At 37.6% G+C, this 18407-nt stretch overlaps 1 protein-coding gene and 1 long non-coding RNA gene across 2 annotated transcripts in view; one reads left to right on the forward strand and one right to left on the reverse strand.

The window, feature by feature from the left end:
- Nucleotides 1-18407, reverse strand: part of HIBCH (3-hydroxyisobutyryl-CoA hydrolase) — an 87951-nt gene that overhangs the window by 34216 nt on the left and 35328 nt on the right. The window contains exon 7 of the mRNA XM_073306182.1: nt 4787-4865. Within this exon, the coding sequence (XP_073162283.1) occupies nt 4787-4865 (79 nt within the window). The remainder of the gene's footprint in view (nt 1-4786; nt 4866-18407) is intronic.
- Nucleotides 1-18407, forward strand: part of LOC140895745 (uncharacterized) — a 54491-nt gene that overhangs the window by 22872 nt on the left and 13212 nt on the right. The window lies entirely within an intron of this gene.

Raw genomic sequence — 18407 nt, forward strand, 5'->3', positions numbered from 1 at the left:
CCTGACTCCCCCAAACCTTTGCACTGCTTCTGAGAGGTGCAGGAAATACGGGTCTATATTGTAGTTTAAATAAATTACTCAGAGTTCTGTTCATTTCCCGAATCTTTTTTGTCATCTGTATTGTTAGACATACTTGCTGACAGGTATTTGGAAATAAAATGACTAAAAATAATTGAAACTGGTGTGATGCTATTGTTTTGACAAATAAAATACAGAATTTTGCAGAATTTTAAAATATTGTGTGCAGAATTTTTAATTATTTTGGCACAGAATTCCCCCAGAGTAGGGAATGGAGTTTTCTAGTCTACATTCTTAATATAGAGGAATGTATTAAGGTTTCCATTTGAAAATAGAAGGAAGGATGAAACATTCTACGTAAGTGCAATGTGGTAGAAACATCACTGCCAGAACTTGAACTCAAACAAAATTGTGAATCTTTTTACTTATTTGATTTCACAATTTTAATGTTTCATTAATAGTAGGTTTTTATTTTTGTCTTGCATTTAATTTCCTTGGTTGGAGAGGTTGGTTTAAAGAATTGCAATGAGGCAAAGAGAACTTTGCTCAAACTAAAAACAAACAAACTTCAGGGAGAGACCAAACATGAAAAATCTCAATAAGAGAGCACTGTTCTAGAAAGTATCCACAAATGTGGGTTATGGCAAATTTTTCTGTACCTTAACCACACAGGACAGTACTAAGCACCCTCTATAGTACCCCAATCAAGATTATTGCAATAATTCTGCAAACCAGTTCAGATTTTCTCTGTTAATGGCACAATGGGATGCCCCATTAATAAATAGCTACCCTTACAATGTCTATTTTTTTTAAAAGATCCTATTTATGAAAGGAAAAACTGCTAGAATGTTTTATAAAAGGCTGTGCAAGGAGGTAAGATGGTGGGGAATTAAATGCAAGAAAAGGGCTGCAGTGGAAATTGCACATTTTTCATTTAAAGAAAGCCCCTGCCCAATTAAAGTTCACAAAGAAATGGGATCTGTGCAACCCTTATTGTAATCAAGGCACTTAATTTCAAAGCACCAACTTTTCAGAAGAATAGGCAACTTATACCTGAGTAAATACTAAGACAATTCAAATTACCAAGCTATTTTTGTGATTTTTATTTTTAAAAGATTAAACATAACTTGTCCTCTAACAGTTGTTGTTTGTTTTTTGGCCATGCTTTTTATAAATGGTTTACAAAAGGGTAACAAGTGATATAGACACAAATAGAAAGTATACACCTAACCACATCAGTAGAAGGTTAATAAGCCACTGTTTATAAGCAACCTGTTAGTCCACCAGATCGAGCTATTAGTTAGTTTAAATTGTTAAACAATTTAAACTATCAGTTAACCCTTTATAAAGTCTTCATATTAAAGTTCCATTTATAAAGTCTAATAATTTCATTATGAATTCTGCAATTGTCCTGGCAATAAGCAAAAATGGCTGATAATTGCCAGTGGAAAATATGAACTCTAATTTGTCTTTCTTTTATCCTGCAAGTTAAGTATCCTTAATTACCTTTTGGAATCAATTGGAATTGAAGGCCTTCAGCATCTTGAAGGATTGGGCCCTGATTAATTATTTCCTTCAGTTTGAATAAGCTATTAGCTTTAAAATAACTGTCTTTAATAAAGTTTATATTTTTCAGATTTTTTCCTTGGTGTCACAGTATGCATGTAAACACTCCCAAATTCCTTCCACTGACTTTTTTTGTTTTGACCATTAAAAAAATGGTAGCATGTTTTCCATGTTATGATTTTTAGTTGCCAATAAGGCACACAGGCTAAAGGAATTTTTTTTTTATTTAAAAAAAATGATAGCGTTCCAATTGAAATATTTACTTATCTTCACTGAATAAATACTTAGCAAAATGAACTGGGACAAATTCAGAGCTAATATAAGCAAGTGCAATTTAACTAATATTAATGGAATTACACCTGCTTGCTCTAGATCTGAATCTATCCCAATGACAGATTTAGGCACTGCAGTGGGTTAAGTTCTCCTTAGACCTGTGTCAAGGTTCCTCCCCCACTCTGAACTCTAGGGTACAGATGTGGGGACCTGCATGAAAAACCTCCTAAGCTTATCTTTACCAGCTTAGGTCAAAACTTCCCCAAGGTACAAAATATTACACCCGTTATCCTTGGACTGGCCGCTACCACCACCAAACTAATACTGGTTACTGGGGAAGAGCTGTTTGGACACGACTTTCCCCCCAAAATACTTCCCAAAACCCTGCACCCCACTTCCTGGACAAGGTTTGGTAAAAAGCCTCACCAATTTGCCTAGGTGACTACAGACCCAGACCCTTGGATCTCAAGAACAATGAACAATCCTCCCAACACTTGCACCCCCCCTTTCCTGGGAAATGTTGGATAAAAAGCCTCACCAATTTGCATAGGTGACCACAGACCCAAACCCTTGGATCTGAGAACAATGAAAAAGCATTCAGTGTTTTACAAGAAGACTTTTAATAAAAAATAGAAGTAAATAGAAATAAAGAAATCCCCCCTGTAAAATCAGGATGGTAGATATCTTACAGGGTAATTAGATTCAAAAACATAGAGAACCCCTCTAGGCAAAACCTTAAGTTACAAAAAAGATACACAGACAGAAATAGTTATTCTATTCAGCACAATTCTTTTCTCAGCCATTTAAAGAAAGCATAATCTAACACATACCTAGCTAGATTACTTACTAAAGTTCTAAGACTCCATTCCTGGTCTATCCCCGGCCGAGACGACTACAGACAGACACAGACCCTTTGTTTCTCTCCCTCCTCCCAGCTTTTGAAAGTATCTTGTCTCCTCATTGGTCATTTTGGTCAGGTGCCAGCGAGGTTACCTTTAGCTTCTTAACCCTTTACAGGTGAGAGGAGCTTTCCCCTGGTCAGGAGGGATTTCAAAGGGGTTTACCCTTCCCTTTATATTTATGACAACCTGTGTTTCTAGCATTGGTTTGCAGATCATCATAAAAGCCTCAGATCATTTAGCCCAGTTAATTCTTGTTTAGAACAGCAACAGAGAATGGAAATGCACTGGCACAATTAGATTGGGAGTGTTCTGTAGTCCCTGCTGCGATAGCCAATGCTATCAGTCCCTCACTTCAATTATCAAAAATATTTTATCCCAATCTTTTATTTTGATCAATATAGAGAGTAGGTGCTGGTTTGAGTATCATTACCATTAGTAAAAAGAAAAGGAGGACTTGTGGCACCTTAGAGACTAACCAATTTATTTGAGCATGAGCTTTCGTGAGCTACAGCTCACTTCATCGGATGCATACCGTGGAAACTGCAGCAGACTTTATATATACACAGAGAATATGAAACAATACCCCCTCCCACCCCACTGTCCTGCTGGTAATAGCTTATCTAAAGTGATCATCAGGTGGGCCATTTCCAGCACAAATCCAGGTTTTCTCACCCTCCACCCCCCCACACAAATTCACTCTCCTGCTGGTGATAGCCCATCCAAAGTGACAACTCTTTACAAAATGTGCATGACAATCAAGTTGGGCTATTTCCTGCACAAATCCAGGTTTTCTCACATCCCCCCCACCCCCATACACACACAAACTCACTCTCCTACTGGTAATAGCTCATCCAAACTGACCACTCTCCAAGTTTAAATCCAAGTTAAACCAGAACATCTGGGGGGGGGGGTAGGATAAAACAAGAGGACACAGGCTACCTTGCATAATGACTTAGCCACTCCCAGTCTCTATTTAAGCCTAAATTAATAGTATCCAATTTGCAAATGAATTCCAATTCAGCAGTTTCTCGCTGGAGTCTGGATTTGAAGTTTTTTTGTTTTAAGATAGCGACCTTCATGTCTGTGATTACGTGACCAGAGAGATTGAAGTGTTATAATTCTTGACATCTGATTTGTGTCCATTTATTCTTTTACGTAGAGACTGTCCAGTTTGACCAATGTACATGGCAGAGGGGCATTGCTGGCACATGATGGCATATATCACATTGGTGGATGTGCAGGTGAACGGGCCTCTGATAGTGTGGCTGATGTTATTAGGCCCTGTGATGGTGTCCCCTGAATAGATATGTAGACACAGTTGGCAACGGGCTTTGTTGCAAGGATAAGTTCCTGGGTTAGTGGTTCTGTTGTGTGGTATGTGGTTGTTGGTGAGTATTTGCTTCAGGTTGCGGGGCTGTCTGTAGGCAAGGACTGGCCTGTCTCCCAAGATTTGTGAGAGTGCTGGGTCATCCTTTAGGATAGGTTGTAGATCCTTAATGATGCGTTGGAGGGGTTTTAGTTGGGGGCTGAAGGTGACGGCTAGTGGCGTTCTGTTATTTTCTTTGTTAGGCCTGTCCTGTAGTAGGTAACTTCTTTGTGCTGGAAATGGCCCACCTGATGACCACTTTAGATAAGCTATTACCAGCAGGACAGTGGGGTGGGAGGAGGTATTGTTTCATATTCTCTGTGTATGTATAAAGTCTGCTGCAGTTTCCACGGTATGCATCCGATGAAGTGAGCTGTAGCTCACGAAAGCTTATGCTCAAATAAATTGGTTAGTCTCTAAGGTGCCACAAGTACTCCTTTTCTTTTTGCGAATACAGACTAACACGGCTGTTACTCTGAAATCTATTACCATTAGTCTGTCTATTTAATAGAAAATACTTTTAATGTTACATCTAGTCCCTTTTGAAATTTTCTTTCATGGGTTTCTCTACTTTCAATCAAGTACACTTTCTCTTAGTTACATGAACAAACTTAGTATCATTTGAAACACATTAAAAGATGACATTGTATTCAATCTTTACCTATTGCTGTCTCTGGCATTGCAAAAAGTGTCTTCTCAGTAGCCACTCGAAAGTGTCCATGGACCGACAGACCAACACCCTATCAAGAAAAGTATTAAATACAGAAACTGTAATGTTTAAAACCAACACATACAGCTCCACTTAAAGTATATTTCTTACTAAACAATGTCATTGAACTACTTCTATTTGTATAAATACTATAACACTTACACTTATGCATAGACTTTCAACATAGTATCCCAAAATAGTTGATAGCACAAACATTAGGCAATCATCATAACAAATTTGGGACTCAGGGAAAGTATTACTAGTTGCTTAAGATGACTCATACAGAGGTTAAATGACTTGCTCAGTTTCGTGGCAGAATAGGTAGAAATAAAAGCCAGGAATCTAGACACTCGGGACTTGCCTAAATGCCACAGACTAAGTGTACAATCAGGGATGTAAATCTGCCCCACACTAGCTTTTGTGGACCCTTCAGATCACACTGAGGAACTTTTAGTGCATGGTAGATCTACCCCGCTTTGAAACAGGAGTAGATTAAAGCTCACTAGGGAACTCAGTGTGCAGTAGCAGGCTCTGCGCAGACACTTAATGCACAGTGGGGTAGATCACACCTAAGCTTACTGTGATGCAAGTGTCCATTTAGAGAAGCCCTCATTCTCCTGCTTTTAAACCACTAAAATACAGTCCTTTTATGGAAAACCATATTTTTTTAAATGACTTGCAAAGGAAAAAAATATGTTTGTGCCTCATTTGCTTCTGTATAGTGTCGTGTGTGTGTATATATAGATTTTTTTTTTTAATCTCAGAAATCAGAAATGTTGAGTCTTTTTTTCTAGTTTTCCTATGAAGAACTAATTGGCAATTCAAACTCAAATTTTCAGCATTTTTGTGAAGTCGTCAGCAATGGAGTGTTGAATTCTTAGAACTTTTCTCCCAAGTGTTTTTAAAAAGGTGTTTAAAACCATAACCAGACTTTTAAACAGTCTTAATGACTATCACACCTCCTTACAATTTAGATTTCCCTTTCTTAGTACTTCCGATGTCAATAAGACAAGCTTTCTAGATATCCTTCAAGTTTTCCCGTATAGACAAAAGCCTAATTTTAAAGTGTGGTGGGGTTTTTTGTTTTGTTTTTAAAGGCACAAACCCATTTTTTCTTTTCCTCTGCAGATCACTTTTAAATAATCCAACATTAAAATAAAATGATAGAAGAATCAGAAGAGCAATGAGTGACTAATTTTAGCATAGGCAAAAGGCTAAAAGTGCTAAACTGACAACCAGCCTAGTTTTTTGTAGGATTACTTCCCTCCCAAATTAATTACTGCAATGCACTCTATAGGAGGTTACCCCTGAAGAAACTTCTGAATCTCCCACTAGTGCAGAAAACTAGCTGCATGCTTATTTAGGGAACACTCAGTACGCTATCCAAAAGTCTTGCACCACCTCCATCTCTGCTTCTGAATGCAATTCAGAGCGCTCTCTATGTTTACACTGCACTTAAAAACCCATGGGTGTCTCGGGCTTGTGGGCCTCAGGCTGCAGGGCTGTTGAATTACAGTGTAGACTTCTGGGTTCAGGCTGCAGCCTGAGTTCTGAAACTCTCTCACCTTGCAGGTGGATCTATAAAGTCCTGTATAGTTAGTCCTGGCTACCTAGAAGGCTGCTTCTCTCCCTCTGCCGCATCAGAACAGCTGCACGCCAGAGTGCTGTGCTTGAACAGTCCCAATATTCAAACATCTGGGACTGGAGGCAAAATGTTCTCAATGGAATACCCTTTCATCTAGAACTCCGGCCCCTCCTGTTAGATCAAGAGAATGACCTTCAAAATACAATGTAAGGTTAATTTATTTGCTCAGATAGTTCCCTGATGATGATGGTCTCTGGGGGGAACCAAACTTATTCTGGATAAGACTACTAGCTGTAACAGCACCAGTACATTCTGGTTTTGGTGGTTATTTATTTTTACAAACTGAAAACAATTTTCATCCATCTTAGTTCTGCCTTCACTCAAATTCTTGAACTCTCTTCTTTTTAAAATAAATAAATAAATAAAAATTATATGGGTCTCTAACAGGAAATTACTAGAACTGAGTGGTTGGAAAATTTCCTAGGTCAGTTTCATTCTGCTACTGCCTGTCCACTGGGTGCAAATTTCGATTTGCAAACATCTGTGTTGGTGTTTCCAAAACAAATTTTTTTCTTGGAATTTCTAGTTTGCAAGAACTTTTTAGGGGAAAAAAATTGTTTCATTCTGATTTGGAACAAAACCAAATTTTGAAATGCGGAACTTTCTTGCAGATTTCATCACAAGTGTGTACAAGGACAAAAAGACAACTCAAACAATTTAGGATTGGATATAAAGATTAGGGACTGCAAAGAGTACAGCTACATTCTGCAACATCCGTAATTCACATTATCTCATATTTAAGGTACAAAATGACAAACTAGTGGACAATGGCTTGATTGTTGGCTCAAGCATAATTTAAAGAGTGAACATAAAATATTTTAACACTTCAGTGGCCACCTAACACTTCTGCTGGCTATGGTTGTAGCACAATGTCATCAGAACTTCAGAGGGTTAGTGAGGATTAGCACTCCATTCCTCACACAGACCACTTGAGTTGAAGAAGGTTCTATCTTCCTCTTAGCATAGTGCCTGTGTTACACACCTGAGCTGTTCTGATTCTGGCCTGAGAAGGGAGTAGGGTACATGTGTGCATACACACATGCCCACCCATCACGGTATTTAGCATTTATATTATATTTTAGGCTGACGGGGGGGGGGTCTTACATTTTTAAAGTGTGAAATTTGGTTTCACCATCCTGCGGCAATGGAGTGTCAGGCTGTGATCAGCAGTAAGGCTGGAAATTTTTATTTGAGAATGCAAGTGTAGATTCTGCTGAAGCTGAAAGCATTCGCCCAGGAAAGCTTCCTCATCATATGGAAGTGGGGCATGTGGTTCTCCCCCCCACTCCCACGCATAAAAAGGAGAAGGCAGTCAGGTGACATAGAATAGATTTTTTTTTTTTTTAAACAAAAAAGGAACCCTCATGTAACTGACTAATTAGGCAATCAGTATTTTACAGCTGAGGTCAGAGAATGAATTAGTATAACAGAATAAATGTAGCTTTTTGCACACATGGTTAATGGTACTGATTCTTGCCCTCCCTCCCCCCAAAATTAAGCAATATCCTGCAACACAGCAGTACTGCACCTATCTTGTACACTAAGGACTTCTATTTCAAATTGTTTAAAAACACTTAAGTGCAGAAAAATATAATATCAGTCTTGTACCATGAAGAAACAAAATTTCCCAATTCCAAAGCCAATGCTTTCTCTACGTGATTGTATAAGCTAACTCTAGAAGCCCAGAGAACTAGCTGAACTTTGTAAATTACATACAAGACTTCCTAAGAAATACCACCTTGTACAATTTTTGTGTAGTGAATGTAATTAATTTCCAGTCTCAATTCCCTACACCCGACCTCATGATGGCTGTAGAGCCTTAGGCTTCTCTATGGGAAGAAACTGAGTAAATGGTTATTGTTATATAGAGGAAAAAAATCATACAGCTACACTCTCCATCAAAGGTTACACTGTAGCATGGCCCGTATGATATTAGCAAATCTGAGAACCTGTAACATCCAAAAGAAGATGTTTACAAATTGAGCGTGGATTGAGCAGTGCAGCAGTTAGGAATACTAAGAATGGTGATAATCAAAATGACAAAGATGCTGAATGACTGTTGATATTCACCATATTCTGTTCTGATTGTGTATAAAAAATGGCACTTAGTATCAAGTGGAGTGGATTCCTTAGCTGAATTAATACCCTTGTACATATTTAGTTTACAAGCATAAAATGTCTGTCTCACTACAAAACTGTAAAATACTATCCTCTGTTTACTAAGCAATCAGAATCAAGATTTCATGGGAAATTCAGTTTGTTAATGCATACCACATCAAGTAGAAGGAAAAAAGAGTTTTCAGGGATGCAGTGCTATAGAAAGAGTGACTGCAGTAATGTAGCATAGCAAAGAGAAACCTAATTCTAATCTCAACTCACATTCGTACCAGTGGATGTGATTTTAACTGATCAAATAAAAAATCTGACAATATAACTATTAAAATTCTCTGCATTGAGTGTTCCTTTCCGGGGGTTTTCCTCCAGCAATCAGAAAAATGTACTTAAATGATGCCATTCCGATCTTGAAAAGCTAGGCTCAAAGCCCAAAGGTAATGTAGTGATGAACGCAGACTGGACACGAAATAGTATAATCATTAAATACAGATGAATTAAAAGCAACACAGAACAATCTTTTCCAGCTGACAGATTTTCAGAGGTGTTAGTGGTGAAAGCAAATGAGTGGAATTACTCCAAAAAGCTTCAGAACGCAGAGATTTACAATTACATTAGATCAATAACTTTGTCAATGGCCTAAGAGCATTACCCAGGCTTTCAGACAATAGTGAGTCTTAATTTAAGATGTATCAAAACTAATTTGTCCGCATAAAATGCAGAACAATTAATCATTCATAATGTTATGGACCAGCCCAAAGAGCATAACTCAGTTTTATCTGGTTTCAGAGTATGCAGTTACTAAAAGACCGGATGGATTGGTTTGCAAGATCAATACGGCATAATAAAGTAAACTGAGCTAAGACTATCGTGCTGAATGACCAGAGACAATAAACTAAGTCCATTCAAAGCTCAAAACACTTATTGAAACAAGCAATTTCTGCTAGTTTGGCAAGAGCCTTCGTATAAACTTGGACTGCTTAATGGAACACAAATTTTACATTTAAAAAGAAAGCGACTATAAAGGAGGATTGTGGGGTGTCCTACGGACTTAATTACACTAGTTATGATTTATAGCTGCTGGGATTTAATTGTTGTAGATATGTTGCTGAGAAATACCTGATCAAGTTAGTATACGCTATTTATGATAATACTGAGAGTGGACTGATTTTAAACCAGTGATTTAAATCACCAATTTTAATCACGATTTACATCAAGCAAGAAACCTTGATTTAAATTGATTTAAATTTGTACTTTTTACTGATTTTTTTTTCAAAGTTCATTCTCATTGGTGGTACAGACATATGTATCCTCCTAGTTAGCCAAAAAGTGCCAAATTTAGAGCAAAGGCTATAAATAGTTGCAAATCAGCATATTTTAATGGATACCACCAATGAGAAGGACCTTTTTGAAAAACCAGTAAAAAGTACAACTGCAAAACATGATTAAAATCAAATTAAATCAAGGTTTCCTGCTTGTTGATTTAAATCATGATTATATACCTTTTTATTATCTTAACTTAATGCACAAAAACAGCATTTTAACTTGTATTAAGTAAGACTACCTTAAATACAGTGGATACGTAAGAGTCTCTCAAAACATGTTTTAAATATAAAACTAAGGAAGTATTATCCGTAGTTAAATGAACTGATTGTTTCTGCTCACCCTGTTCAAGATTTTTAGAACCAGTGAATCTCATCCTCTCACACCTAGTTTTTATTCTTGAGCTGGAAGAGGAAAACAAACCTTCCTGCTTTTTCAACTCCCAGTCAATGTCTTAACTTTGAATGAACTGGTCATTGAACTGAACAAGCTAACTAAACTGAAATGAAGAAAATATTCTTTCTGAACCTGCAGAAGATTCTACTGCTGTGAAAAGCTGGTTAGCACTTCAGCAAACTCTGGTTCTAGCTGCTTAGCAAGTGATGTCCACCAGTTTGGTTGTTTGACTTTCTTTTAAAACTTGGCAGCAAACACTTACGCCTTAATATTAAATTTTTTTATTTAATTAAAATTATTTTAATAGATTATAAGTAGCTTAGAATGTCACATAGGCTTTTAATTTTAAATGTTTATTTTTAAAAATAAACCTGTACTTAAAAGCCAAGAATTTCAATTTAAATAAAAAATGTTTTTTAATCTATTTTTTTTATCCATGCCGCTGCTGATGACCCACTTTTCAGTTTTAAATGTTTTCTTTCTTCAAACCCTGTTTCTAACTTCAAAAGACAAAGTTTGTGCCATGCCTGATGCTGGCATTTTTTGGACACACTCTGATTCTTTGTGCTCCAGTTCATTGCCAAAAGCCATCAAGTCCAAGTGTCTCATTTTATTTTTTACTGCTTACTTGTATTGTGTTTTATCTATGGCCAAAATCCACGCCCTACTTAGCAAAATTCCAGTATTTGAATCTTCTTATCTGATGAACTACCAGCCTGGCTTTTTATGTGTAGATTCTCTTCCAATATAGTCCTAGATATTTAAACAAATTTGGTCCCACCAAACCCCCTGTAATCAGTTAGATCGGATTGAGCACAATCTATAACTATAATGTATAATTTAATTGTAATATATTATTCATGTATCCGATATAGTGTGTGCATATTAATTTAACTTTAATCTAATTTATAGGTACAACTATATATAATACAGTTTAAAACTGAATTAGAAATCCATTGATATAGTGAAGCTAGCTGGCAATATATGTATTGCCTTAACACAAAACTTGGCAGTATTTTTATTTTTTAGGTAATAGACTGACAAGATTAACATTTGATTATTCAATTAGAATTATTCTGCAATTTCTTATTTTTAGTAGTAAGGGTAAGAGATTTTTTCTTGCTGCAGCTTCAATGTTGTATGTCACTTTCTACCTCTTATCTCCACCAAGCCTACAAAGCTTCATGGCATCAGCATTCAGATATTTCTTTTATCAAAGAGTCTTCCAAGACACTGGGGGAAACAGAAGATTTGAGACTTCCAATGCCACAGAAAGTAGACCCTATATGGCAGGAAAAGACTTAGATCTGGTCTGAAAAAACTTTTTTTTGTGTTTCTACACTAGCTGGTGACACTGATCTAGGGTAGCCAGACAGCAAGTGTGAAAAATCAGGACAGGGGGTAGGGAGGTAATAGGAACCTATATAAGAAAAAGACCCAAAAATCGGGACTGTCCCTATAAAATTGGGACATCTGGTCACCCTACACTGATGTCAAATGCTAAATTCACCCATTCTTTTTTCTCTATGCTTACCCAACACTCCACGAATGTTAAGGAAGACATAGTACATGACATTTATATTTTCTTCCAGCAGTCTTCGAGCATGGTCAGGATACTGACAATATAAGGGATCAATAGTAGGGCAAATTTCTTCATCTCTATTCAGGGCTACTCTTCGGCTAATGTTTATTTTAAATGAAACATCTGTGGACTTAAAATAATTGTCTGTGTTTAACAATGGTAATGAAATGGTGTATAAGTAGTGCTCTACTGATTTCTGATTTAAAAAGTCTGGATTCATTCAGTTTGTTTATAGGGTTTTCTGCAGCATCTGATGCTACGAAAGGTCCAGTAAACACCAGCAAATCAGTTTCCTCCATACTGCTCCCTAGTGGCCATAGAAATAGTTTAGAAGTCTATAAGATGGCAGCTGGACAGCCATTAAAACCCAGACAGATACCAAGGATCAGGAGAAAAAGTAAACTCAAATCGCTTGGGTGGTTAGCTCCAGCATTGTGATCCTCTGAGCCCCACCCCCGCACGTAGCATTCTGGCTCCTGTAGGCACCATGTCTGCACATCTTTCCACCTCAACCCCTCTGAAACAAATGCAAGCACAGAGCTAGCGGCCCCAGTGCAGCAAGGTACAGCAACACGTATTTAACTTTAAGCTTGTGAATCATCCCATTAAAGTTAACAGAAATACATACATGCTTAAAGTTAGGCATGTGACTAGGTATCTTGCTGCATTGGGGCCACAGTTACTTGGTGAACAAGGAATTAATTGAGGAGTTTGTGTTCCTTGTATTTTTTTTAAAGGAAAAAATAAATGGGGAGGGGTCAGATAAGCAAGGAACAGTGAGAATAAGAACAAGGGAATAATGCTGGGAACAAGATAAATCAAGATACAGGTGTGGATGGGAGGGTCACAGGGACACAGAAAGGTGGCAGGCAAGCAGGGGATTCCATTCCCTTCAGACAGTATCACTTTCCTCCTTAAAAACTGAGGAGATCCTGAGCTAAAAGAGAAGTAGAGGGAGAGAGAGTCTGATAAGCAAATGAAAGGTAGAGATCATTCATCGGGGTTTAGGCATAGATTCAATTAGAGAGAAAGAGGCAAAGGTGTTTAGCAAGGAAGATGGTGGAGTTAAGGAAGGAGGAACAAATGTATAAAAGAGGAAGTGTGCAAGATCTCTGGACTGCCTCCAATGGTGCACAACAGCGCAGGAGTACTGCAGCTTCATATGATAAGCAAAAACCAAAACAAACTTTTCAGTACACCAAAGTTTAACTTAAAAAAAAAAAAAAAAAGCAAACTACAGCATGAGATGGGCCCTCTACTCACAAAGCAGACACTAACTTGCAATGTTACTTTGGCCTCTTTATGTAGCAATAACCCCAGGACTGAAATGGAAATAATGTTTCTCACATTTTGGAATCCTAATATTTGAAGTGCTACATCACGTTAAAATAAACAGATATTTGTATCAGAGAAACAAGGTGAGTGAGGTAATATCTTTTATTGGACCTACTGTTGGTGAGAGAGAGACAACCTTACAGAGAGCTCTTTTTCAGGTCTGGTATTTGTATTATCAGTGTTCAAGAAAGCTCTTTTTTTTTTTCCTTTTATCTAAGTGGAAAATGGCGCTAACAATTCTTTCATATTGTGCACTAGTGAAGTCAGTAATTTTGTTGTTTTTTAATCCACCAAGTACCGTTAGTAATCAGGTCATATTTTTTTAATAAAGTGAGTTGTCATGAGTTCTTCCCTGAAAGTACTGCATATGCTAGCATAAATCCTAGAACACTCAATAGCTTTAAAAAAAAAAAAAAACTCAAGAGCTGCTGATATTCTAGTCAGAGATTAACTACAGAATGAACTGTACCATTTGTCTTTAGGATCATGAGCAGGAGCTTAGCCGTCACGCCAACATGCCAGATGGTAAATATAGTGCAAGATCAGCAAACAATCTTTTTTTAGTCTTGCTTCTACATTGCTTTCAATATTCTATATTACTAGTGCTACTCAGTACCCAAGTTGATCTCCTATGGACTTATGACTCAGTATAGGAGATAAGTATCTGCAAACTATTCTGCATATTTCACAATAATAAATACCTTCAGTTGTGAATGCATGAATGCAGTAGATTAGGCAAGAAGCTTCTATTTTGTATGTGTGCACATGTGTTTGTGGAGGGAAAGAGAGGGAGGGGTCAGAAAGCAGCTTATCTAGCTTTAGGATGGCAATAACTTTTGCCTTATGGCAGATTTTCAGAGCAGATACGTGACATTCTCCAGGGGTACTCTGGATTGTGAGGCACCTCACCACAACCTTCCCTTAGTGTGAAGCAGTCTTATCTGCGCGTGCTCTGGCACAGCTCCCTGAGACAATCCATTTCTGGCCATGCAACCAGTGACTTGCCAGTCTGTGCAGCATTCACCCTCTCTGTGCAGGGTAGCGATAGGCATACACCAACCCCCAAGAGTTATGAGTGCTTCCTGCAGTATCTAGCCCCTGTTACTGGGCTGTCCCCGAAGGAACAGTGTACACATAGGTTGACTGGTACAACTCAGGATCAAGTCCTCTAACATCACAGTACTGCGATACATTTACAGTGTTGATTATCAAAGGGTAAAGATTTAAGAGATATCATCCTTACTGACTAAGTGGAAAGAGAAATAGTTAAATATACAAAACAAAACTTGAAACACCTGAAGACTGATTTGCAGAAGAACGGAGCATTCACAGCTGCAACTGACATCAGTGAAAATCATTCTCTGAACAAATAAAGTGCTATAAAATGCTGAAAAAACGCAGGCCAGAGGCATTTCAAATTGGACAACCAAAATTAGTGGATATTTTTGACACTAATGTCTGTGTCTCAGCTCCCCGTCTGTAAAAAGGGAATAATACCACCCCACTGTCAGAGGGGTTTTGTGAAAATAAATTTAGGTTTGTGGAAGCACTTGGATACTATAGCAATGAATTCCAGAGAAAAATCCAGGAAGAAATTAATAATTTTGTATTCAGAGCAGGGTTTGAGTAGTGTGCAGTAAATAAGGCCTGGGGCCATACACTGAACCAAAGAGGAGAAAATGAAATATTGAATAGCTGCTCATTCTGTGAGCAACATCCATTCTGTGCACTCCATGAGGCAGGAGGTCCTGTGGAAAAATAGCATGTGATGATGTAATTAAAGGCCATATTATAATGCGTAAACACAAGGGGTCTAAACAAAGCTCTAAAATGCAATGTTTATACTAATACTTCTAAATTTCTGAGTGCTTGACTTTGTAGCCTTAATTAATAGAATATTAATTTTTGTATGTAATGTGTCTGTCTATACACACACTGTAAATAGACAAGCAGATTGATATATTGCAAAAACAAAGATAGTGGTCAGCTGTTATCACAATGCTGAGATAGGTATGGGTGCTTCACTCATGATTTTCCCATACGGAACTTTATGTATTTGAGGACCATCACAAAATTCCTAATTGAAAAATAAGTGTTACATACTACCTACACTGTAACTATATTTCCAGCCTCCTACTTCTGCTGATTGCTTATAAACAGATGATTACCAAAATGAGAGAGGTAAAGTAGCCAATCATCCTTAACCTTTTCCTCCTTGCTTCCTTCCTTTACTCTTCAGTCATTTTACCTAAACTTGTTTACATACTATAATCCGATTACTTAAAGTCACTTACAATTCTTTAGTCTTTGTTTTAAATAAAAATAGATGCACACAACTTTCATTCAGATTTTTTTAAACATAAAACAGCAATCAAATGTTAAGTTGCACATATATATCGGAAGGTAAATCATTAGTCTGCAGAGAATGCATATAGACAATCTGAATTTACTGCAAGGCTGTTTTCTCATAACAGAAGAGCCATCTAGACTAGGAAAGACTGTTGGATTAACCACACCCACTAATGCCATGCCACAGAAACAGCTATTGGATAGAATCCTCTGCTTCTGCCATATAAATCAAGAAATGGTATCAGAGGCTCCAGGTCTGCTGCTTATGCGCCATAGTGTTGCCGGTGAACAGTTTATGGGTGAAGGTGGATTTAGTCTGTGGACCCTGGGGTATTGGTGGCAGACCTTCCTCTTTCGTCTCTCCTGGTTTTTTTTCCCCTCTATTTCCTTCTTTCCCTGTCAGCAGTCCAACTCAAACCGTGGCTCAAAGAGTTAGTGGTGGGGCTAAACCCTGCAGCATGGGTACAGGCAATGTTTCACTTCAAACAGTGAGGGAAGTGCCCCTCCCACTGGACATCCTTGCAGTCCAGAGAGGATGAGCCCATCAAGAAACAAATTCATTTTTACAAAAACAACAAAAGTAGTCATTCAAATTAACCCCTCTGATTTTTATAAACACCTGTTGGAGGAAAAACAAGGAAAACTTTAGACTTACCATTTGATGTCAAAACAGTTAAGCACCTGCTAAGAGCAACAAGAGAAGTTTCACAGAGTGACATCCACACAATGTTGAATAAGTAGGAAGAGAACATCACAATAAATGCAGCTATCACTCAAATTATTTTAAGTTCCTTTGCATAATGAAATTCTATTTGCTACAAGTTACTTCATAATATTTCACACTTTTAACTGATTGTATTTCATGCCTATGAATGATATCACTTCTGAGCAATACATCCTCCTAGTAATACGACTACTACCTGACAGGAATTTTGCTACATCCATTAACACAGTATAACAGAACTGCTGATCAAATTTTGCTAAGCAACATGTCTATAACTGTATTGATAAAATTTCCATGCTAGTTATGATGAATCTCAACCACTAGTGAGTAATATCACCTAATATTCTGTGACAGGTTGGGGTCACAGAAACCCCCTTGGGACTGCCACCTGATGTACTAAGACTATCTCTGAGCTCGTTTTCCCTGGCAGCTTGAGACTTCAGTACCCTGTCTTGTTGAGCCAGACCACTAGCCTGCTGCAAACACAGACTCAGGTCTGAACCACGTCCCGCAAGCTGCAGGCTTAACTGAAAATGGCTTAAGAAGTGCTCCTATCTCTAGCACCCAGATACCCAGTTCCCAATGGGATCCAAACCCCAAATAAATCTGTTTTAGTCTGTATAAAGCTTATACACATAAATTGTCTGCTCTCTATAACACTGATAGAAAGATATACACAGCTGTTTGCTCCCCCAGGTATTAATACTTGCTCTGGGTTAATTAATAAGCAAAAAGTGATTTTATTTAATATAAAATTAGGATTTAAGTGGTTCCAAGTAATAACAGGCAGAACAAAGTAAATTACCAAGCAAAATAAAACAAAAACACGCAAGTCTAAGCCAAATACAGTAGGAAACTAAATGCAGGTAAATCTCACCGTCAGAGATGTTCCAATAAGCTTCTTTCACAGATTAGACTCCTTTCTAGTCTGGGCCCAATCCGTTCCCCAGTAGAGTCCTTGTTCCAGCTCAGGTAGTAGCTAGGGGATTTCTTATGAGTGGAGCCTCCTTTGTTTTGTTCCACCCCTTTATATAGCTTTGGCACAAGGCGGGAATTTTTTTTCTCTTTGGGTCCCCACCCCTCCTTCTAAATGGAAAAGCCCCAGGTTTAAGATGGATTCCAGTACCAAGTGACATGGTTACATGTCCTGTGAGACCCCAACCCTCCATTCTTCCTGACCTGACTCACAAGAAGGCTTGCAAGTAAACAGAGCCATCTACAGTCAATTGTCCTACTTGATGAGAGCCATCAAGATTTTAAACCACCATTAATGGCCCACCCTTTGCATAACTACAATAGGACCTCAGAGTTATATTTTAAATTCCTAGTTTCAGATACAAGAATGATACATTCGTACAAACAGGATGAACAAACTTGGTAGATTATAAGCTTTGTAATGATACCTTACAAGAGACCTTTGTCATGAAGCATATTCCAGTTACATTATATTCACACTCCTTAGCGCATTTTCATAAAATCATATGGAGTGTAACATCACACACTCAACCACTGACACTCAACAGCAACTATTTTCTGTAATTTGCTCACTGTTAGAGTTACACTGACTACAGAAACAAAGGCAAATAACTTCCACATAATACAATGTGTTCTTATATTTGCACTGCACATACAGAACACTCAGTTCTCTTGTGACAATGAGTCAGCAGTAGATAATGGTTATATTTAGCACAGAATCAAGTGTTTAAAAAGCATATAGAGAAAATAACTACATCTACTGGAAGTAAAGGACCTGTAAAACACCACATAAGGTGAACTGTGACTCTCTAAATCAAATTGAGAAGCACAAAAATATGCACAAAACTGTAAGGCTATATAGAAAAAAGAAAGCAATACAGAAATTGAGGTCTGGTTTTTGGTTTGTTTTTTTCCATTACAAAACCTTTAAGAAGCTTTATATTGAAGGAAATTTTGGTATACTAGTAATCTGCACAAATTCTGACCCTTTCCTACATCTTATTTTGACCTTGATGATCACATTCAATTCTGAATTCCACTAGTGTCCAGTAGTTTTGCTACTGCCAGGATTCTGTCAATTCTAAACACCAATTTTAAAGATGCTTATCAAACGTGGCCATTTGAAATTTAT

Source organism: Lepidochelys kempii, chromosome 11, assembly GCF_965140285.1.
Source record: "Lepidochelys kempii isolate rLepKem1 chromosome 11, rLepKem1.hap1, whole genome shotgun sequence".
NCBI lineage: Eukaryota > Metazoa > Chordata > Testudines > Cheloniidae > Lepidochelys > Lepidochelys kempii.